Raw genomic sequence first — 23,864 nt, 5'->3', positions numbered from 1 at the left:
GAAGTCTTTATTTTAATCAGATTTATAAGGAAAGATTAGATTTACAGCTTCTTTTTGATGAAGGAGGAGTTACTACCGCGGGAGGAGCGAGTACGAGTCATGCAACACTTTATACAACACTGTTTAACTCATGATTCACTACATGTTTGTGTCATTTATATAATATGCACATGCCTATTTCCAACATAAGACAGAAGTCTTACTTACTGCATGCAACTCATAACCCGGAGGGACTTTTCAATGAAACCGAGCGCATCAAACACACGCACAAAACTCCGCTGCTACCCCGGATAATAAACTATATCCATTTTTTCCATAATGCTGGCTTTCTTCTCCTTACATCCAAAAACACACTTCTTCTTTCGTGCCATTGTTGAGTTTTGAAATTAAACAAAGCTGTCGCGTGATTAATGTTTGTAAGTTCTAGCGTCTCCCGCTGATTGACGCGTGGGCGGGGTTTTCCGGGGGAAGTGCCCATAAAAATAAGTGATACGTATAGAAACCCCTGAAACGTCAGCTAGACCCATAATCGAAAAAAAGTTTCAGAAACTTGTACAAACCCTGGCAAAGCGCATTCGGCACAGAAATACTCTGTAAGGGGCTGATCACACCAAAAGCGTTAACGGCAGTTGCAGGCGCCTTTTTTTAATGATATTCCATGAGCAGTGAGTGTATGCGTGCTGTTTATGCGCGCCGAACGGCTGCATTTTTGCCGCCAGTCGCAGCACGCGTTTTTAAAGGAGCGGTGAGATCAGAAACGCAGCCGACATCATTCACGTCTTTCCATTGTCCAATCGAATGAGGGTATGCGCGCTGTTTATGTGCGCCGAACGTCATTCGCATCTTTCCATTGTCCAATCGAATGAGCGTATGCGCGCTGTTTATGCACGCCGAACGCCTTGCGGTTTTTGCCGCCGGTCGCAGCACGCGTTTTTGAAGGAGCGCTGAGAGCAGAAAAGCAGCCGACGTCATTCGCGTCTTTCCATTGTCCAATCGAATGAGGGGAGAGGCGGGCCTTACATTATGGTGAGGGAAGTTTACAGTTGCTTTGAAGAACCGGACTCGACCCGCTCACTGTCTCCTGCGTGTGCACCTCTTACCCTCAAACAAGGTCAGAGCAAGCGCACTCTTTTTAAAGTTTCTGCTAATGTGACAGTTAAAAGCAAAAGAGCGCTCACGCTTCAATATTTGATTGACAAGACAGCTGACCTAGTGGTTGCCTAGCAATATAAAAAGCCGCGCCGCACTGCTCTTTTTTTCCAAGCGTTTAAAGCCCATTTGGTGTGATTAGCCCCTAACACATCCAACTGCTTTTTTTTAAGACACTTTGCCTACGTTTAGAATGAGGACACAACTCTATAACTGTGTTAATGAGTCAGAATGCATGAAATACCATTGAACCACCCCTTTAAGTGTTTATATTTATATATAATAAAAATTATACATAAATATACAAATGTATATACACATGTAAATATTTCTTAAAAATGTGTGCATTTATCTATACAAAGTTATTATACACAGTTCACACACATATTTAAAAACTTTTATTCTGCTATAAACGGTTTCATCGGACGCACGTGATACACGTCTGGATCCGAACCTTACTTCCGGTTTCGTTTTTTTAATGGTCTGACTAGTTGCTAAACTGATCTCTTGAACAAATGCCTCGTCGAAAATAATGTTTTGGTTTCCTAGATAATCTATGTGCTGTTTTATTGCTTGTTATATAAATAAACTACGTTTAAAGAACTTTGTTGTTATTTATTCTTAGCTGAGTTTACCGTAAGTTACGTGCGGACCGCGACAGCCGCTTGTTTATGTAGTTACTGCTGAAACCGTCTATAGATTAATCACGATTAATCGTTATGCATCCCATACACTTTACTGCCTGCGCCACCAAAGCCGTTAATTTCAGCTCCTTTGGTGCTTCAATCAGACATTGGTGGGCGGAGCTACTCTAAGTAGTGTTTTCCAACAAGGGATGCTATATACATTCAGTGTAAACAGATACGCTAGCCTGAATCCAGATCCAAAATTTTTTTTTAGCTGTTTCTTTCTCTTAAGACCTAAATGTCCGTGTTTGAGGATTCTTGCAAAGATAGGAATTTTGAAGCATGTGTATTTAAGGCCAATAAAGCGTCAACAATGCTCGCAAGCTCAATGAGCAGTGGATGTTTGGTTTGCGCGCTCCTCTCACACATAAAAAGCGTGCGCATTTAGCTCTGTTGTTTGTGTTCCAACGGCATAAAAGCACTTATTTTAAAATGGCGGTGCGTAAATACGTGTACAAACGTTACGTTTTCGTGACCACGTGCACAGCAACATGATGTGGGCGCATAACCTCAATAGAAACGATAGTCCAAAATCTCTACCAGTTGACACATTTTTACCGGTTCCCTACTGTTTATTGCCCACCCCTAACATACAAACATATTTTTAAGATGTATATCTATTTATATTAAAGGCAATTAAGACAAAAAAGATAAAAGCTCAAATCTTACCGTTTCTGAACATCATCCTCTAGCAGCTGTAGTTTGTAGTACGAGTTTGTGCCTCTGACGATGTCCACAAGACCCAATGTGGCGCTGTAAATCTTTCCATTCTGATCCAGAACATGAGCACAGCTCTCCAGACCTGACCAATCATATCACACTTAACAAAAGTAACACTGCACGAACAAAATGCATAAAATCAATCCAGCTCTTATATGACGGGTCTTATAACCCGATTAGTCTCACCTGATTCAGGGTCTACTGCTGCTCCTCCTTTCACTGTCAGCTTCATTGTCTTTGATTTGCTTCCACCTGCAGGAGCAGAGCAAGAAATACACCAGGAAGGCACAAAATCTGTCAGATAAGATTTTAGATAGCATGTAGACATATGTATGGAAACTGAATTCAAATAGGAAACAAAATTATATCATAAAAATCTGGAACTATGTGGTGAAATAATCACTAATGATAACATGAACTCCCAACAATCTCTCTTGTATTAGTGTGCATGATTTAACAGTGCATGCTTTTCTAAAAAAATGTTTTTTATCAAAATGCGAATCTTTATCTAGCTCTAAAACAACCAAATAGGCGTTTCCATCAATATGCTTCATTGGTCCAGTGTTTAGCGTTTGTTTTTCTAGTGTTAAGCTTTTGTTTACAATAATGTCGTGGCAGTAGAGGCGCAATTGTAACGATAAGTCTATAATGTCACACAGTGAAAGTTAAATGATTCATGAACGTTAATTCAAGCGTCCCTGTTATTCAAAGCGCTTGATCATATTGCACAACAATGCATCATAAACAATTTCGAACCTGCTTCCTCTTTGACTCTACCGGTGCTCTTTGAGGAATGAGCTCCAGTGGATTTGGAGGCCGCAGTTGAAGTCTGGGCCTCGGCTTTAACTTCAGCACCCCATGGGGAGATGGCGTGGAGGGAGATGAGCTCCTGAAGGGCCTTGCCAGACTCCTTAATGTCAGTGAGAAAGCCCTCTGCCACCACACGCACACCTGCGTCTCTCACCTCCTCCATCTTCTTAGTCATTTTTTCAATTTCCTCTGAGACGCAAGATGAACAAAACAGGTTATTAGTGAGCTTCTAAGTGACACGGCAATAAATAAATAGGCATGTGAAATTCAGAAGGGACATTTATTTATTTAGTCCAAGCAGAACATCTAATCCTGTGAGAAAATATTGGTCTGGGGCTGCAAGATATTGAACAAACACGTATATGATATTGCTTTAAGTTTGTAAAATTAATTTAATTTATCATCAAATATATCTAAAAACTGAAAATTACAAAACCAACAGCGTCGTAGCTTTAGCAAAGTTTTAATGACGAGCCACATTTATCTATTTCTCTCTTTATTAAGATACAAACAAAAAATGTCTTCTTTAAGCAAAATTCAGTATTTAGTGTTGACCTCACTTGGCACTAAACACATCTTGAACCCTTTTGAGGAGACTGAAGTCCTAAAGTGATTCGATAAGGATTTCATTTAATTTTGGTTAAGAGATCCTGCAGGTTCCTGCTATTGCTTAAGTGTAATGCTGCGTTCACACCAGCCGCGGTAGAGGCGCCAAGCATGAGTGATTTCAATGTTAAGTCAATGTAAAGGCGCGTTGGTGCGTCTGGAGGTCTAGCGCTGCGAATTAGCCCCTCCCATGACGTGAATTTTACACGCCCCTCGATGACTAGAATTTTACACGCGAATGAAGCAAATACACTCAAAATGTTCAAGCGTCTAACTACGCGCGAATTTGACGCCTTAAACGCGTCCGGTGTGAACCCACAGTGAGAGGAGCTAAAACACTTCACACTTTAGCTTATACATTTATTCTGTTTTAACCGCATACAAATTTCCTGTATTTTCTGGTTGTATTCTTATAAAGAGACTGAGAAGTAGTTATGTATTGCATTCTGTATTGACCTTACATTTTGAGTATACATAATGTTTTTAACCCTTTAAAATGTCTTAATCTCAGAGCGTACAACAAATTTTCAGAACTGCAATGAACTTAGTTAAAATGGTAATGCAAGATGGAGGAGAGAGTTAGGAAAGCAGATTTAATTCCATTCCTAAAAGCATCAATAGAAAGCACATTTAACATTATAATATCACTTACTCTTGCTGCTAATGCACAGAGCAGCTTTGTTGGTAGAGCCTGTAATTTTTCCTCCAAGTTCCTCCACTGCAGTCTTCAGGTCATCTTTGTTCTTGCTGAGTTTTCCCACAGCCATCAGCTTCAACCCTGTCAGAGGCTTATCTGCATAATATATTTAGACAAAAACAAACACTTAATTTCATTCTTGCGTGAATAATGCTTTAGGGGCCAGTCACACCAAAAGCGCTTTAAACGCTTGCAAACGCAAGGCGCGATGCACTGCCTTTTTTTAAAAAAGAGCAGTGCGACGCGGTTTTTCATATTGCTAAGCAACCACCGAGTCAGCTGTCTTGTCAATCAAATATTGAAGTGTGAGCGCTCTTTTGCTGTTAACTGTCATATTAGCAGAAACTTTAAAAAGAGGACGCTTGCTCTGACCTTGTTTGAGGGTGAGAGGTGCACAAACACGCAGGAGAGAGTGAGCGAGTGCAGTCCGGTTCTTCAAAGCAACTGTAAACTTCCCTCACCACAACGTAAGTCCCGCCTCTCCTCTCATTCGATTGGACAATGGAAAGATGCGAATGACGTCGAGCGCTTCTCCACTCTCAGCGCTCCTTCAAAAACGCGTGCGCGGGAGGCGGCAAAAAACCGCAAGGCGCTCGGCGCGCATAAACAGCGCGCAAACGCACCCTGCCCATAGAATATCATTCAAAAAGGCACCTGCAACTGCCATAAACGCTTTTGGTGTGACTGGCCCCTAAAACTTGATTAGGTCAGAGCTAGGGCTGGGTATTGGCAAGGGCCTAACGGTACAATACGCATCACGATACACGATACATGGATCATTGTACAATGTATCGCGGTACGATAGGGCTGTCGCGGTGAAGAAATTTCCCTTGCGGTGATTTTGCATGGCTCACCAGCGCGGTATGTGGTTTTACCGCCTTCATTTACTAAAATAAAATTATTTTTTAAATCCAGAACAATGAGGTCAACTAATGTAGAAGAAGGGTAGGCTACATGTATTTCCCCTTATGAAAAAAAAGATTAACACAAGCTATACTTCAGCTAAATATATTTTTGAGAAAACCAAAATAAATTGAAGAACATCATTTAGGCTTGTTAAGCGCAAATTAACAGAGCATCGCTCAATACAGAACACAGCAGTGTCTTAAAGAAATTAAAATTAGCCAGTATTTGTGCACTTGTAAATGTACAAAACGAATGCAATACAGAAGGCAATGCATAAAAATTTAGGGCATTTTAATAATATATTAGTAGATAAATTAAAGTGTATCTATAAAGTATGAAAATGAATGAATCATTATTTAGGCTAAATTAAGTAAGAGAGATCATTTTTGGTCACTTAGATTTTGTCATCATTTCAGAACAAACTTAAATGCTATATAGTAGGGGTGACCCCGAATAGTCGAAGATTCGATGCATCGATAGGAGAAGCATGATTCGACTACCAATCTCACAGTCGAATCGTCGCAGATGTGTTATGAAAAGAGGATCATTCAATTTTGGCCGTATATGGGTGCACAGTAGATTTCACAAATGACAGCTTTTTCCCAATATATTAATATACAGCATATCATTATAATGCTGCAAATAATATGTGAAGTAGCATCTTTCAATAAATATTTTTAAAATGCGTTAATAAATCCAGCAACCCCGGTGACAGGGCTACACGTCCATAAGAGGTTTCTATGTTAACAAACCATTGCCTCTTTGTTTCTACATTTAAAAGACAAAGCTGGCATTTCTGGCTATATTTTCTTTTTTTATAATTTCTTTATTTTATTTTATTTTATTTATAAATCACTCTGGGTTATCTGATTTATCTATTTGGCTTGTGTTTTGTTTCCGTGCACTTGAGGCATTTTGCACATTTGTTCTGCACTTTGTTACTTCTGACCTTATTTTATTTAAAAAATTGTATTTATTATAAACGTAATTTCTGATCTATTTAAAGTCTGTACATTTTGGATTGCTCTTCGTTGTATCGATGTTGCGCTATTATGTGCTGGCCATGCTTGCGGATGCAATTTAGCCGAACGTGCTAGGTGTTCTGCGTCTCATATTTAGGAGTTCATCAAACTAAAAATTAAAAAACGGATGTTTTTCGACGGGTGTAAGTTTTTAAAAGGTATTTAAAACAAAGTGGTTATCTTGTCAAAAGTTAAACTACAAAACAGGTAAGCCGTTTCTTTAAATTTCGGTGATGAAACGGAAAATATCTGCACCGAACCTATATTTATGCCTGACACGAATGTCTTTCTTGTGATTTAATATTATGGTCGCTGTTCACTTTAAAATGATAGCAAAGAGATTCCTGAAATAAATAATATAAGAAACATTAGGTCTTTCTGTATCTAAAGTGAATACAGAGATGATCAAAGTCAAAGCAAGCAAGCAAGTATTTCTGTGCTAAATAATAACGCGTAGTGTCTATAAAATCATTAATTTCAGTGTTTTTCTTGTTATAAATAACGTTTAATGAATTGTATATAAAGCTTAGTTTTTATCATTTGCAGTAACAATCACAAATAATTTGTCATTTCTCATTTGTCGTTTTTTGGGTCATGACGGCTTTGACGCGCTAAATCTGCAAATTAAATAAAAACACTGAATTGTATCCGGGGTTTCCAAGGCAGGATCACCTTTGTTATATTTTTAGGTTTAATTATCAAAAAGTTTTTTTTTGTGATGTTCTGTAGATCGTGGCTTTAGAATGTTATGAATAATAATTAAACAAATGTTGCCTTAAATTTTATCTCAAAAATATATATAAATGCATCGCTAGTTTTGTCGTTCATCACTTGAAAGACAATTTTGGTCACTTTATCAGAAAGTTGTTTATGTGTGCTGCTTGTGAAAGAAAATGAAAGTTACCAATTTGTACCTGGTCTGACCCCTCCCAACCCATGCACACACACACATAGATGATTTGACTATCGGTCGACTATGGAAAGATTCGACAATTCTGATTTGAATATGTAAATCCTTAGTCGAGGACACCCCTACTATATATAATAACTTACAATATATGCTGTGTCTTCCTTTGTCGAAAATATGTAGAAATATAGTAAAGTATAGTAAAAAAATAAAAAGCGGAAACGTTTAGCTCACGCGGAGCGAAGGAAAAGCCGTTAATAAAGCAGACTCTCCGTGTATAAAGGATGTGATGAAACAGTCGAGTCGGCAGATGATCATCAATGTTTAAAATGTTTCACGCAGATATACTGTTGATGAAAAACTTGTTTATCTAAATGTCTAGATGAAAGTCAAGTGTGCAGTCAATTCACAAAAGCAACCGCAGCATTATATTGGCTGCATCCACGGAGCGGACGCTGCAGATGCACAAAGAAAAAACCTATAAAAGGTCTTTTTTATGAGGTTTTAATGCTGGTAAGCAACCAGTTATATTTTGGCGTTATTTGGGTTGATCAGTTATATTAAAGTACTTTTAACTCTTTCACTGCCAGCATTTTTTTTAAAAAGTTGCCAGCCAGCGCCAGCGTTTTTCATGATTTTCATCAAAGTATAATGCCTTCCAGAAAATGTTCTTCTTCAGATATATAAACATACAATATACCAAATGAAAGAACAGACCCTCTGCTTTCAAACAAAAAAAAACGTTTCATCCTACCTTGAGCAGTTCTTTTGTAATCAGCTTTTGAATATGGGTAGGTTTCTGCAAAAACACCACATTTTGAGCAAAAAGCAGAGATAATTCCATGTTTGTGACGGACTTTTCATAGAGATCCCATTCAGAGCGATCTTTAAAACAGACACGGACATGCAGCAGCTTGCCATAGGGCAATACTTCCGGGTTTAAAAAGTTGCGGAAGGGCGCCACCTGGTGGATAATAGCGGTATTGCAGAAAGACGGAAAATCTCGTCATTGGCGGGGAAGCATTTTCTCTTAATTGACGAGATATCTCGTCAATGGCGGGGAAAGAGTTAATCTTTAAAACTGCATCTAGAGGCAGACAACGCCACAGTTATTCTGTCATCTCAGTTTTACTTTTTCCACACATTCACTGTATGATTTAACGAAATATGAAGTATTACATTTTTAATTTTAAAATTTACGGGGAAAAAAACTGGCCTACTCTCTTAACTCTTGAAAATCTATTTGGCCTTATTATACATGTACTGTATGACGTGAAAAACAAGGCGGCATATAGTTTCATGAATTTAGCGTGAAAGGCACGGTTGTTGCGGTTGCTTTTTTCCATGCGGTTGGGCTTGTCAGTAGCGTGGTCATGCGGTAATGTGGTTACCGCGACAGCCCTACGGTACAATACAATACGGTGCATGTTGAGATACATTGCAATGCTTTTTCTTTTTTTTTTTTATAAAAAATTTTAACAAAAAGAGCTGATTTTTTTGTTTTTACTTGTTTTTTTAAGCCAAAGTGCGTCCACATGAAAGCTGCAGTTGTTTTTAAATTTTCTGCCATTTTTCACTCACACTAACTTCTTCAGACCACGTCCACGGTCCACGACCAACTTTTGTCTTTTAAAAAAAAAAAAACTTAAATTTGAAAACACTTTAAATAATGTCTAGTCTGGTCCCCATATTGTTCAATACATTTCGTGTGGCATACATTACCAAAACTAAAAAAAATGGCTAATTATGCCAACTGCATTAGTGAAGTGCAGACTTTTATGCGTTACTTTGCGCTTACTCCATGCGCACATGAACAAAACGTTGAGAAAGCTGGTTAAGGTGTTTACATGCAAGGAAATCGGGATACGAAGCAAAAAACTACCTGTGCCGATCAGCTTTTACTTACAATGTTTATGGGCTTACCCTGATAAAAGAAAACCGATTAACGCATTTATATGACTCCACACGTTATAAGCAGTGTTGGGGGTAACGCATTACAAGTAACTTGCATTACGTAATAACATTACTTTTCTGAAGTAACGAGTAAAGTAACGCATTACTTTTTAAATGTACACATTAATATTTTAGTTACTTTTTCAAAAAAGTAACTCAAGTTACTTTTTTAGGTTTATTAATTTGATTAAAAAATATGTATTGAATTAAACTAAACGTATGCACTCTCTGCGCCTGTGTGGAAACAGTTTGAGTCAGAAACTGAGATGGCAGGCCAGAGCTTAACATTTTTGTGATGAAATATGTAATTTCTGAATGCAGAACTTTTCAGTCATAAAAACACCTGCAAGGCCTGAAAGAGATCAAGCTTTAGCCAAGAAAAAGTGACGCAAAAGTAACTAAAAGTAACTTAAGCATTACTTTCCATGAACAGTAACTAAGTAATGCAATTAGTTACTTTTTTGGGGAGTAACTTAATATTGTAATGCATTACTTTTAACAGTAACTTTCCCCAACACCGGTTATCAGTTATAATAATTGCATAATAGGCATAAGATTGTGCATGTAAATGCACTTATTGTGAAAAACCTTGTAGCCTATTAATATTTTCTTATCCGTAGAGGTCTGCCTTACTGTAAACGACTGTAGTTTATCAGGTTGCTTCAGTCTATGTGAACTTGTTTATGTGTATTTGGCACCACCTACTGCATTTTTGCGGGTGTACAGTATAATTGACATGTAATCATCTAATACTAGAATATCAGACAACATCGTCTATTGAGAGGAATTTCTGTTGTCTTATATTCCAGACAATATGGTATTTGTGAATTACTGACCTGCAGGCACCTCACTGAGGTTATTGCTGGAAGCGGTTGACACACTGGAAACGGCTGAGCTCGCAACAAATGCAGTGGCAGTGGAGGGTGTGGGGGTCGCTGGAGGGGCATCTTTGGGAAATACGCGGTCCTGCCTTTTAAACTTAAACTTCTTCAGAAAGGGGATTTCACAAAACTCCTGCGAGAGAAAATACAGAACATTGTGTGACTAGTGGTGAGAAGAAAACGCATACCAAAATATTTGCATTTCACTGATGTACCGACCTTAGGAGTGACCCAGTCTTTGCGATCAGGTGTCTGGGTTTTGAATACACACTTGGTCCATGCGGAGATGTCGCCTGTGCAGTAGTATGCATCGCTCTTAAACACAAGTTGGCCTTCACATGTCTCGCAAGGCTTTAGGGACCCAAAAGCCATGCAGTCGGAGAGACGATCCACTATCTGTCAATCAAATTTTACCATGACTGAATCTAACATAATCTCGTTAAACTTAAGTGTTTGGAAAATGTGGACAAATTAGCAACGCAATAATGCTTTTTAAGTCAAAGATGTCAGTAGTTTTTGTGCATCGCACTTACATTTGACTCCCCAGAAGGAACTTCTTGATGGTTAGCGATGAGCAGCTCTTTCATGTCATTGACAGAGCAGTATTTCTTCAACTTGTCCTTAATGCCCCAGATCAGCTGACTTTGCTCCTAGAAGAGAAACCAGAAGCATTTTTAGATCGATACCTTTTAAAAACGTTTAAGAAATGTTTGCTTCTGAAATGCCAGAGATTTTGAGCTCCCACCTTTAGCTTCAACTCAAGCTGCTCATCTTCTTTCTTCTGCTTCTTAGAAACCGATTGACCGTCTACATCATCTGCCTTTCTCTTCCTAAAAAAGAAAACCACTTCATCAAAAATACAACACAAACCAGTTCACAGTTCCTCGTTTGCTAAATAAAATTTTACCTGTAAAGCAACAAGATATCCACAAATGTTTGTATAGTATAGTTCTAGATCTGCATCTAGATATCAATTTGTGTGCAATTACAATTATGTATGAAATTTGTATTTATTTATTTAGGGCTGTCAAACAATTAATTGCGATTAATTGCATAAAAAATAAGTTTGTCTTTGCATAATATATGTGTGTGTCCTGTGTGTAATTATTATGTATATACAAATGCACACACATTTATGGATGAATTAAGGGTTTCCTGGAGAAAATTTGTTAGTAAATGGGGTAGGGTTGGGCTAGCTGGCGGGGCCGAGGGCGTGGCAATCAAAGGGGTGGGGTGTATGCGTCATGATGAAAATTAAAATATTTTTGTTTAAAACACTTAAATAAAACTTAATTTTGAAGAAACTATGACAAAAAATTAACACATATTAGATTATTAATGAATTAAATGTTTTTAGCTCTAACGTGAATAGCTGCGTTGTGAAGTGAAACTAAAGGGTTAATAAACACAAACTAAAGCAGATGTTGTAGAACGTCTGGCGAACGATGTTAGATGGCGCAAAAATTGTAAAAACTGATTATTTCCCACTATTAATTACATTATCTTAAGTAGGGATGCTCACATTGACCGTTTAACCGTTAACCGAAAGTAAGAATTTATGACCGATTAACATTATCAGTTAAAAAATAAAAAAATATTTGTTAATACATGGTGCGTGTCGTCATGAGCCGACAGACATTTCGCCACTTTTCTATCTTTAAGTTGTAAATGTCCTGTAAATGACACAAATTATTGCTGCCCTGACGGTCTGGTAAGTTAAAGTAATAATTTGTATGAGAAATCATTTGTATGCGTGTTTGGAAGCTGAACGGAGACGCGCGCGTGTCCGCGCAAGATGACGCGTCCGTCTCGCGCACATCCGGACAGACGTTCGCTGATGGTGGCCTCTGCTCTGACCATGGCTCTGACCCTGTCCGGTTGTGTACACCAAAACTTTTACGCCCGCGGCCGGCGCATGTTTTCAATTGTTTCCAATGGAAGCTCGGCGTTTTTCAAATAAGCCAGCAGCTAGCTGTTTTTTTTTCCGCGCTGAAACCGGCGCTCGGCGGTTTTTCCGCGCTCGGCGCTGAGCGTCGAGAGTTGAAAGAGGTTCAACTTTGGGAGAAGATTTCCGCTCGTCAATGTCAGTTCTCACACGGCCGCCCAATCACAGTGGAGGAGGGGTGGGACATTACCACAGCAACCAACCGGCTCGCAGCTGAAGTATCACAGCTACCAAAGCGCTCAGCTGAAGAAAGCTGGCACACAGCTGGCATTCGGCGTCCTCAAGGCGTTTTCAGCCGCGTTTAAAAGTTTTGGTGTGTCCAGCCCCTAAACATCTCTCTTTTTGCACAAAGACGACGCAAAAGCAAAACTTTCTGAAAAGCGTCCTGCTTTAGAAATGACCACTGTGGTAGATGAAACGGAGACAATGCCCTTTGGATATTAATCCACTGGACTGATCGCGTGATTTTTAATAAGGTAATGTTGCGTGAATGTCTGAAAATGTATGAATCCTGGTTCTGTTGTTGATCTGTCGCTGTTGTTTGCACGTTCAAATTAAATGTTTTGTTTTTACTAGTTCACAGACAACCGTCAACTGTATTTTTACTCAATGACAATTTCATATTAAAATCTTATAAATTAACGGTTAATGTTCGGTTTAGAAGCTACGGTTGTCGGTCGGGAAAATTAACTGATATGAGCATCCCTAATCTTAAGTGTAACTACTGTAGCATGTAAATAATGCACATAAAAAAGTGAGCAAGATCGCTCACCAATTATATCTAATCAACAGGCACGTGAAACCCTAGCAGGTTGCTCAAACAACAAAATCACCAGCTGACTTATTTTAAAATTGCAAAAACTATAGACTAATACAATAACAGGCTTAAATAAACTCAAAACATAAGTCCACTTACAGATCTCACAGACACGCGTTTTATCAACTGGCTATCCTCGAGACATGACGGAGCATGTCTTATCTCATTTCGTCCTTGTGGTGCGCGTGCACGCTCGCGGTGTGAAGCGCGCCCGCGCTATTCTCCGAGATGTTTTATCAACTGGCTAGTTATCCTCCAGACAGTGACGTCCGGACCACGTCTTTCTCATTTCAGCCGTGTGACGCGCGTCCCCGCTCGCGGTGTGATGCGTGTACGCGCTATTATTCGGGATGCACTTGACGGCTTTTTGTGCAGCGATTTTGTTTTTGGACAACCTAGTTAAGGCGGTAGGGTTTCAAGCTTAGGCGGGCCACCTTAAAGGTGCTGTATGTAGTTTACAGCGGCCTCTAGCGGTGATGTTTCAGATTGCAACCAATAAGTTTACAAGCGCGTCCTCGAACTCATGAGCGACGGCCAGACTGACATTTAACACACCGGAGAAAGCATCACACAACACGCTGGAAACTCAGGTAAACTCTCACTGCAACGTTTAATTGACTGCATTTAGCCTGTTATGTGGTGTTACTTACATTTACGGTAAGATAACGAAAACGATTAGTGAACTACACTGAACAATTTCAGTATTAACAGTAAAGCCCGGTATATACTGTGCTATTTAAAATAGTCATTTAGGGTTGTTGCTTGCCACACTGTGCGATCAATATCGTAGTTTAGTCCATGTCACACTGTATAATCTCAGTTTCCATCAATGTCAGACTGTACGAGTTTAAAGACTTTTAAAAAGCGGACGCATGCAAACAAACGCGTCCGCAGTTTTACGTCATCGATCGACGACGGCTGGGCAAACACGTTAAAGCGAAGGCTAGCAAACCGATATAACGTCTAAAAAACTAAAGCAGATAATCAAAATATATTTGACATGCTTTGTAGTAAGGTTAGCTTACCTGTCCAAAAGGATGAAAGCAAACTCCGGATCCGTTTTTATACCCAAAACAAAACGGAGGTTTCTCCATAATTCATATGCCCTGCCAATGTTAATCCGTGTTTTTGTCCTTAGTTGATCCGATTCACGTTTGGCCTAACGAGCTTCAGCAGATAACTTTTCTTCACAATATGTGGAGTTTGTGCTGGGAGCAGGTCGTTTCAGTCTGTTATCAGACAGTGTCGTCGCTGTTGAGCGCAAAGTCAGTAGACGAGGCGAGAGGCGAGTGGCTTGGGAGCGCGCATGCAGGTGACGTCACTGGATTTCGCGCCAAATCCGGCCCGGTACTTTCACATAAAAATAATAATATTTTTTTTCAGAGGTAATAGCAAAACCCGCAAAGTGGATAAGTGGATCATTTTAATGTGAGATTACAACACATTCGCACAAAGGCAATTGAAAATGGATTAGTTTAAGTAGAAACGTTACGTACAGAACCTTTAATAGAAATGTGCTGCGGAAAATCCTCGAATTGATATATATCAATATATAAATTAAAAAATATATACAAATTTTCTTACATTTATAAATGAATGTGTGTGCATTTGTACTTTTATTTTGAATGCGATTATTCGCAATGAATCAATTGACAGCACTAAAATAAATATGTATTCATACATACGTTACTTAAATACATAATTATCTAAATATCTTATCTTATCTTATCTAAGGTATATTTACCTAGGAACACTGTATAGAAAACTTAAATTAGTAGAGCATTACATTACCAATGTACTTATAAAATGTAAACCCTTAAGCATCTGTCAAATCTATACATGTAAATACTGGTGTACCATGATATTACCATGGTAATCCAAAGTGCAATACAAAACATCACGGTCAATCTGTGGACGAGTTTAAACCCAGCGGATGATTATTGCACGACCTCATTAAAAGACCATCAGTCCATTGAGTCACATTCACGTCTGGACACGCTTCTCCATCCAGCGGTTGTCATAATACCCGCATTAATTCATTTCATTTATCACGGATGAGACGCATAAGCTACATCCTCTTTCCCACTGGTGCCTATTTTCCCGCTAGAATGTAATTAAAGGCCATTTGGGTGCCAGTAATGGACACCTGAGGGCAAATCAATGAACTATAGTAAGGAAAACACAAACAAGAACACTTTTCTTATTAGAATGAAAGGCTTATAAAAGCCCATTTCACAGCCACTAGCGAAAAATACGCAAAAGGAAAGCACTCAGTAAATATGACCGTCACTAATGGATTACAGACATTTAAGTAGATACGCAAAAGCCAAATGCTTTGGCAGAAAATAAGAAAAACACTCATAATTTTCCAGAAGGCAGACGACAGAATTGGTAAGTGACATTCAAACTAAATTTAATTAAAATTAGTTTAGATAAAATGTTCTGGCATATAATTTAAACATTATGATATATTTTTTAAATGACACTACACTAATGAATTTGGCAGATGCTTTATCCAAAGCGATCAATCACTTATTTAAGCTAAATAAGGCACTAAAATAAGGTATTCACATGTAGAAGTAAACTTTTAAAAGTGTAAAAGCCACACACTGCTACAGTTTTACTAATACTTATTTTGATATTTTAAGCCTCATATTAAAAAAGTTTGTGCAGCTTTTACATATTAAAACTAGTGGTGGGCAACGACTAATCACATACAAAATAAAAGTGAGTTTTTGCATAATATATAAGTGTGTGGTGTGTGTAATTATTATGTATATATAAATACACACACATTGATGTATGCATTTAAGAAACATTTACATGTGTGTGTGTGTGTGTGTGTGTGTGTGTGTGTGTGTGTGTGTGTGTGTGTGTGTGTGTGTGTGTGTGTGTGTATATATATATATATATATATATATAATTGACCGCCACTAATTAAAATATATTTAATTTAAAAAATATAAATAAACAAAACGAGTCTTCAGGGATGTGCTGGTACGGAAAAAAAGGATTTTCCCCATTACTTTAAAACAGATGCTTAGTTTGTGGTTTATTACTATTTTTATGAAAACCCAATGAAACAAATAAACAACAACTAAAAACTCACTTTTTTAAGGACGAAAAAAACTTTATTAACCAGCGTTCATGTCCTGTGTGGTTGCCAGATCCGCATAACAAAACCAGCCCAATGGCCATTTAAAATTAATCCAAAAGCATCCCAATGACTATTGACAGCCCAAATACCAACCAAATCCTTTCATTTCTAACTCGCATAAAAACATCAACCTGCAGAAACAGTTTAAAAGCAGCCCAATTCAAAACTCTGCTGAAAGGCAGAGGACCTGGCAACGCTGCCTTGATTTCAACCCAGCTGGTCACGCAATGGGAATATCAGCTGATAAATGTGCAGCTCATGACGCGTTATATGAAGAAAAAGTGCCCGACTCGTGTTGCACAGGTCATTCTGTATGAAGAACCGACGGTGGTGCGGAGCATGTGATTCGTTGACAACGAATTTCATAATTTATTATTATCGATTTGCAGCCCTATACAGGAACATTAAAAGTACAATAATATATTTACAGTACCGTATTTTCTGGACTATAAGCCGCACCGGAGTATAAGCCGCATCATTCAAAAATGCGTCATTAAGACGAAATAGCATATAAAAGTCGCAGTCTACTATATGTCGCGTTTATTTAGAAAATTATTTCACAAAATCCAAGCCGAAGAACAGACATTTAATCTGGAAAGGCAAGTTTTTCAACTAAACAATAGTAGACCGAACAGCAGGCTGAATAGATGTCTGTATGTTAAAGTAATATTATCAGTTATTTAAACGATAAACCATAGCATACAGAACTTACCTGGACGGTTGAATAGGCTAAATTAACCGAACAAGCCAACTAGCGTGAAGTTCGGAGACTCGTCATTCCGCATCACTGAATCCATCGAATTACATAAATACAGAAGCAGCATATAGCGGACTCTTGCAGCTGTAGACGGTAATTATGTCTCTTTACTCATAAATGTCAAAATTAATTCATACTGACTTACAAGGCACACCTGACTATAAGACGCAGCACCAGCCAAATTATGAAAAAAATACTTACTCAGGCTTATAAGCAGTTATAGCGGCTTAACTACGGTAATATATGTTAGACAAGATGAAATAATGTACAAGTATATTAGTAGCCATATTGTGTGTAAATTTATCACAAGTAATAGTTCCATAAAAAACTTTAGCATGTTTCATTTTATAAAGATTTACATTTTTGGTCTCTTATCTACAGCTCAAAATGAACGACTCCATCGCCAACTTCACTTTCCCACCACCTCTGCTCACCAACGTGACAACATTCATGAACGTGACCTCTTATGAAAACAATACCATCATGCACTTCACTTTCGGTCGAACGGCCGGCCTGACCACAACCCAATCATATGCGCAAGTTAAACTAACCCAAGCCACGACACCAACACCAGCTCCAGCAAATATCCTTGCATCCATAAACCTGCCTTACATGATAGCCGAGTTGGTTATAGCGCTCCTGTCCGCAGTGGGCAACGTGCTGGTGTGTGTTGCTGTGGGACTCAACAGAAAGCTTCAAACAGTTACAAACTACTTCTTGGTGTCACTGGCGATCGCAGACATCTGCGTAGGTACACTGGCGATCCCCTGCGCCATAATGACGGACCTCGGCATACCCCAAAACAATCTCTATCTCTGTTTGCTCATGTTGTCCGTGCTCATCATGCTAACCCAAAGCTCCATCTTCAGTCTGCTGGTCGTCGCCGTGGAGCGTTACGTGGCCATCTTCATGCCCTTTCAGTACCACAGGCTCATGACGCCTCGCAACGCAGTGCTTATTTTGTGTGTCACCTGGACGCTGGCATTCCTGATCGGTCTGGTGCCGTTGATGGGCTGGCACAAGACTCCGCCCGAGTCGGGCTATTGTTTTTTTGTGTTTGTGGTGGACATGACCTACATGGTCTACTTCAACTTCTTTGGATGCGTGCTGATCCCACTGTTGGTGATGTTCCTCATCTATGCGCAGATCTTCGTCACGGTCAAGCGGCAGATGAGGAGGATCGCGGCAGAACGGGGCGGAGCGACTAACGAGGGAACGGCCAAGATGAAGAAAGAGATGAAAATGGCCACATCCCTCTTTTTGGTCCTTTTCCTTTTCACTGTCTGCTGGATACCTTTACATATTATAAACTGTTTCCTGCTCCTGTGTCCGTCATGCCCTGTGCCCCTCCCACTGCTGCTTACGGCCATTATTCTCTCCCATGCAAATTCGGCTGTTAACCCTTTTCTCTATGCCTATAAGATGAAAACCTTTAGGAAGGCCTTTAAAGCCATATTCATGTGTGGTAGAGGGATCACCGATATGGAGGACCAACATGATGCATAGACTTTATTAAAAATGTATTTTGTGATGGCCTGGTCCATGTGTGTAAAACCTTTGCTCTATATTGTTTATATTTCTAGAAATCATTTCTTCATGCAAAAAAGAAAATGTAATTTTGAAGAATGCCACAAGTTATAATAATTGATGGATCCAATAATTGATGGTTTGTTGCACTAATCTATCTGGTTTAACTAAACAGTCTGCCGGTGAACTTAAATACAACTTTACCTGTAAAAGGTTCATACATGGGCTATTACATTAAGACAGATTTTGTGTCTTTTTATAAATTACATAAGACATTTGTATGTAGCAAATATATAATGCAGGGCTTGACATTAAAGGATTAGTCAATTTTCTTAAAAAAAATCCAGATAATTTACTCATCACCATATCATCCAAAATGTCTTTCTTTGTTCAGTCGAGAAGAATTTAGGTTTTTTGAGGAATACATTCCAGGATTTTTCTCATTTTAATGGACCTCAACACTTAACAGTTTTAATGCAGTTTAAATTTGCAGTTTCAAAGGACTATAAATGATGCCAAACGAGGCATAAGGGTCTTATCTAGCGAAACGATTTTCATTTTTGGCAAGAAAAAAAAACATGCACTTTTAAACCACAACTTCTCGTCTATCTGCGGTCGTGTGACCCGCCAGCGCGACCTCACGTAATACGTCTTCACGTCGGGAGGTCACGGATGACGTATGCGGGGCTACGCCCCAGTGTTTGCAAGTGTGGAGAAAGAGGACTGTTCCGACTTTGTTGTATGTCAAATGATAATGTCTTGTGTCAGTTTATTGTTTGAAATGGTCCAAAAATGTGCGTTTTATGTAAACATGACCTTTCGACGTCATTACTTAATTGCGTGGGGTCGCGCTGGCGCGTCACAGGAACGGAGGAAGACGAGAAGTAGTGGTTTAAAAGTGCTTTTTTTTGCCAAAAATGACAATCGTTTTGCTAGATAAGACCCTTATGCTTCGTTTGGGATCTTTTAGAGTCCTTTATAACTGCAATTTTAAACTGCATTAAAACTGTTAAGTGTTGGGGTCCATTAAAGTCCATTAGGATGAAAAGAGATCCTGGAGTGTTTTCCTCAAAAAAACATGGTTTCTTCACGACTGAGCAAGGAAAGACATCAACATTTTGGATGACATGGTGGTGAGTAAATTACCTGGATCTTTTTAAGAAAATGGACGAATCCTTTAAGCATTTTCATGTGGTTTTCCTTCAATCAAGTAAAACAAAGTTACTTGCCCAGATATAAAAAATTATGTCCATTCAGCTATGTCAATTTGGTTATGCTTGATTGGAATAGAACAATGGCTATAAAACCATAAAATAAAACAGTAAAACAGTAATTGAACACTCACCCTTCAGTTTTCACTGCAGGAAGTCGTTTCTTCAACTCCTCTTTGTCTTCATCACGCAGAGCTGCAAAGCCTTTGAGTTGGGCGGCACTGTACTCCGGTTTAAACAGCAGCTCCTCACGGCGACTCACAAAGCAGCCGGTGTGGTACCAGCGATCGATCAGACCCAGCTGAGGTTTCTCTTCGTCCACAACCTTTTTTGACACACGGATGTGATCCTGAAAAAATAAGGATTTTTGTCAAAATGTCTTTTCAATGGAGCACAGATGACGTTAGGATGTTTTCCTATTTAAATTTGTGATCTGGTAACATGTGATGTTCATATTGATAGTTTAACCGTTAACCGAAGGTAAGAATTTATGACGATCAGTAAAAAAAAAGTGTTAACGCACGGTACAGACATTTACCACTTTTCTATTCTTAATTTGTGAATGAATTACGCGAATCAGAGCTGCCCTGACGGTCTGGTAAAGCAATAATTTGTATGAGAAGGCATTTGTACCACATCTGTCCGTGCTCGAGTATATTTTGGAAGCTGCACAGATATGCGCGTTGTGTGCAAAATGCAACATGTACCTTATCAATTTTTTCATTGCACCCCTTGCAGGTACTTCTGTTGGATTTGGCGTACTCTACTGCAAAGTCATTCCGTGTCTTCTCGCCTTTAGCAGCTCCCTTTTGGCCTCCTTTTCCTGTAATTTGCAAAACAGATTAATCAATTAAAACTTAATGCCTTAAAGGAATATTCCATTTTCTTAAAAGAAAAATCCAGATAATTTACTCACCACCATGTCATCCAAAATGCCGATGTTTTTCTTTGTTCAGTCGAGAAGAAATTATGTTTTTTGAGGAAAACATTGCAGGATTTTTCTTATTTTAATGGACTTTAATAGACACCAACAATTAATACTTAACTCAACACTTAACAGTTTTTTCAACTGAGTTTCAAAGGACTATAAACAATCCCAAACGAGGCATAAGGGTCTTATCTAGCAAAACGATTGTCATTTTTGACAAGAAAAATAACAAATATACACTTTTAAAGCACAACTTCTCGTCTAGATCAGGTCGTGATGTGGCAGCGTGACCCCACGCAATACGTCATGACGTCACAGAGGACGAACGCAAAACTCCGCCCCAGTGTTTACAAGTGTGTTGAAAGAGGACCGTTCTGATGTTGTTGTTTGTCAACTGATACTAATGAATGTCTTTGTGTCAGTTTATTGTTTACAATGGTCCGCAAATGTGCGTTTTATATATGTAACACGTGACCTCCCTACGTCACTACGCATTTACGCTAGGTCGCGCTGGACCGGATCTAGACGAGAAGTTGTGCTTCAAAAGTGTATATTTGTTATTTTTCTTGTCAAAAACGACAATCGTTTTGCTAAATAAGACCCTTATGCCTCATTTGGGATTGTTTATAGTCCTTTGAAACTCCGCTGAAAAAAACTGTTATGTGTTGAGTTAGGTGTTAAGTGCTGGTGTCCATCAAAGTCCATCAAAACCAGAAAAATCCTGAAATGTTTTCCTCAAAAAACACAACCTCCTCTCAACTGAACAAAGAAAGACACCAACACCCCGGATGACATGGTGGTGAGCAAATTATCTGGATTTTTCTTTTAAGAAAATGGAATATTCCTTTAAGACTATATGATTTAAAACCCATGTGACAAACTTAAAGAAAACTCAGGGTTCATGCAATAAGGAAAACTAGTTACCTGCAATAGCACCACCAGTTTCAATGGCCTTCTTGACCTTCTCCTGGTCATCCCAGCGGAGGTCAGTAAATCCCGAAATGTCAGCGGTTGATTGCACCACTGCTCGGAGCCAAAAGCAGGAGAAATGGTGCCAGTGAGGAACTTTCCCATCAAACATGGGAGACTGTGGTAAAAAGCAAGAAGATTGACATTTCGTTGCACTGTACAATATCAATCAACAATTCAAACAAAAGGAGTAGTGAATGAATGAGCTCATCATAAACATTATTAAATAAAAGGCATCTAACATGAAACAAAGTAAAACACTAGAACCATACCAGCCGAGCCCTTTGCATCAAAACATATAGAGCTCTTGTTTATCAACAACGTGTTACAGCCATCTAAGTTACCTTTAAAAGCCTAGGTAAATATTTGTATTTGTTTAAGTTATTATTTAAGCTATAAAATCTATATGCTTGGAATTGCATTTAAAAATAGACTGTATATGACCTTTTAAAAAAAAACATTTTGCATACAGACCTTTTATGCATCCCATGTTGTCCATCAATACACCATTGCTTCTATTGTTTCTTAAGCGCAATATAAAAACGTCTAACTTACTTTCACTTCTGTCTTGCTTTTGTACATATTTCTTTGTATTTTTACCATACACAACTCAAACCGAATTCAAGCTGATGTGCAAAAGAAATCTCTTTCTATCTTTGGGAGGGCATTTAAACTCCTCCTGGGCCTTATATCATAAAAGAATCAACACATGCATTCATGCAATGTGCACCCAAGAGTACACCTACATAAAATGCACATGCATACTTCAGCACAAAATATAGATCTGATCATGCTAACATAGGGACAAAGTTGCACTGAATTTCTCACCTGGACCAAAATGGCCATTCTCAGCGAGTCCTTAGCAATGTTTTCTTTGCATTTCTTGCAAGAGGCGCGTCCACTTTTCGCATATTCGGCCTTGTAGAGCTTGTCGTCATGTGAATCGGACATTTCTGCACATTAAATGGTGAAAACTGTAAGTTTAGAGTCAAATTCTTGTCAGACAGGCCACGAACTACAATGAATGCAATGAGCGATAGCGCTCAGCCCGCGTGCAGAATCTACCGCGCAGAATACCAGACCAAACTAATCGCGAATGCATTCCTGTAGTGTGCGCAATCTGTGTAGGCTGATGTAATCGATCTCAGAGTTATCGATCCTCCAGTTGTTATCGTTTTATTCGAGTATTTTACTATTTGATATCAATGTGTCCAAGTTGTCATATGTTTTGTTGTTCTAAATAACTTTTTTAACAACTACACTTACTGTTAGTTTGTAGTACTCAGTGTCAAGAACATTTTTTGATGGTCTTGATTGTCTTTGGTCTCGATCTTGGTCTCAGAAGGGTTATTCACATGGAAAATAGTTAACCCCGGGTTATTCAAACCCAGGGTTTTTTGATGTTTTTGGTCTTGTCTCATTCTTGATTGTCTTTGGTCTCTGTCTTGTCTTGGTGATCCCTAAAGTCTCGGTCTCGACACCCTCTTGGTCTTGACTACAACAATGGTTACTGTAAAATCCAGTAAAATCACTGGGTTCAGTGTGAGCAGCCATGCCGTGGATTTTTTTTTAAAGGGGTCATATTATGAGATTTTTTAAAAGATGTAAAACTAGTCTTTGGTGTCCCCAGAGTGCGTATGTGAAGTTTTAGCTCGAAATACCTCACAGATAATTTACTATAGCATGTCAAAATTGCCACTTTGTAGGTCTGAGCAAAAATGTGCCATTTTTGGATGTGTCCTTTGAAATGCAAATAAGTGAATGCAAACACTGATTGCAATGATGGTGGCTTGTTGAAATTGAAACTTAATTATGCTGAATTATTATTTTTTCTTTCTCTCTGAACTAAGTGGCAGTGCCGTGGTTGGATAGTGCAGATTAAGGGGCGTTATTATTGTAATGGGACTTGCTACCTACGTCACAAAACATGTAAAATCTGAACGGCCTCATTTTTCACCTGCTTGCAGAAAATGGTTTACCAAAACTAAGTTACTGGGTTGTTCTTTCTTACGTTTTCTAGGTTGATAGAAGCACCAGAGACCTAATTATAGCACTTAAACATGAAAAAGTCGGATTTTCACGCTATGACCCCTTTAATTGTCCTGTTATGTTTTATATATAATTATTTCCTTAGTATGCTAGTTCTTACGAAACCTGGATTGGAGTTTATACAAAAAGAGTGATACATGAATTTATTTGTGTATTTTTTGTGCAAA

The 23,864-nt window shown here is 38.7% G+C and overlaps 2 protein-coding genes across 2 annotated transcripts in view; one reads left to right on the top strand and one right to left on the bottom strand.

The window, feature by feature from the left end:
* parp1 (poly (ADP-ribose) polymerase 1) overlaps positions 1-22,739 on the bottom strand; it is a 33,591-nt gene extending 10,852 nt beyond the window's left edge. Inside the window, exons 1-12 of the mRNA XM_055185410.2 lie at positions 22,477-22,739; positions 21,604-21,766; positions 20,459-20,574; positions 19,886-20,100; positions 11,083-11,167; positions 10,871-10,987; positions 10,557-10,733; positions 10,293-10,470; positions 4,624-4,764; positions 3,312-3,554; positions 2,742-2,807; positions 2,505-2,637 (exon numbers count right to left, since the gene is read on the bottom strand). Of these exons, the coding sequence (XP_055041385.2) occupies positions 2,505-2,637; positions 2,742-2,807; positions 3,312-3,554; positions 4,624-4,764; positions 10,293-10,470; positions 10,557-10,733; positions 10,871-10,987; positions 11,083-11,167; positions 19,886-20,100; positions 20,459-20,574; positions 21,604-21,766; positions 22,477-22,599 (1,757 nt within the window). The 5' untranslated portion in view covers positions 22,600-22,739. The remainder of the gene's footprint in view (positions 1-2,504; positions 2,638-2,741; positions 2,808-3,311; positions 3,555-4,623; positions 4,765-10,292; positions 10,471-10,556; positions 10,734-10,870; positions 10,988-11,082; positions 11,168-19,885; positions 20,101-20,458; positions 20,575-21,603; positions 21,767-22,476) is intronic.
* On the top strand, positions 17,401-18,838 carry adorb1a (adenosine receptor B1a). Its single transcript, XM_055185403.2, has one exon. The coding sequence runs from the start codon at positions 17,401-17,403 to the stop codon at positions 18,517-18,519; it is 1,119 nt and encodes a 372-aa protein (XP_055041378.2). The 3' UTR covers positions 18,520-18,838.
* Positions 22,740-23,864: the final 1,125 nt, after the last annotated feature.

The sequence above is a fragment of the Misgurnus anguillicaudatus genome, chromosome 18, assembly GCF_027580225.2.
Source record: "Misgurnus anguillicaudatus chromosome 18, ASM2758022v2, whole genome shotgun sequence".
NCBI classification, from domain to species: Eukaryota; Metazoa; Chordata; class Actinopteri; order Cypriniformes; family Cobitidae; genus Misgurnus; species Misgurnus anguillicaudatus.
The sequence above is the reverse complement of the archived record's forward strand: the minus strand, read 5'-3'. Positions and strand labels throughout refer to the sequence as shown.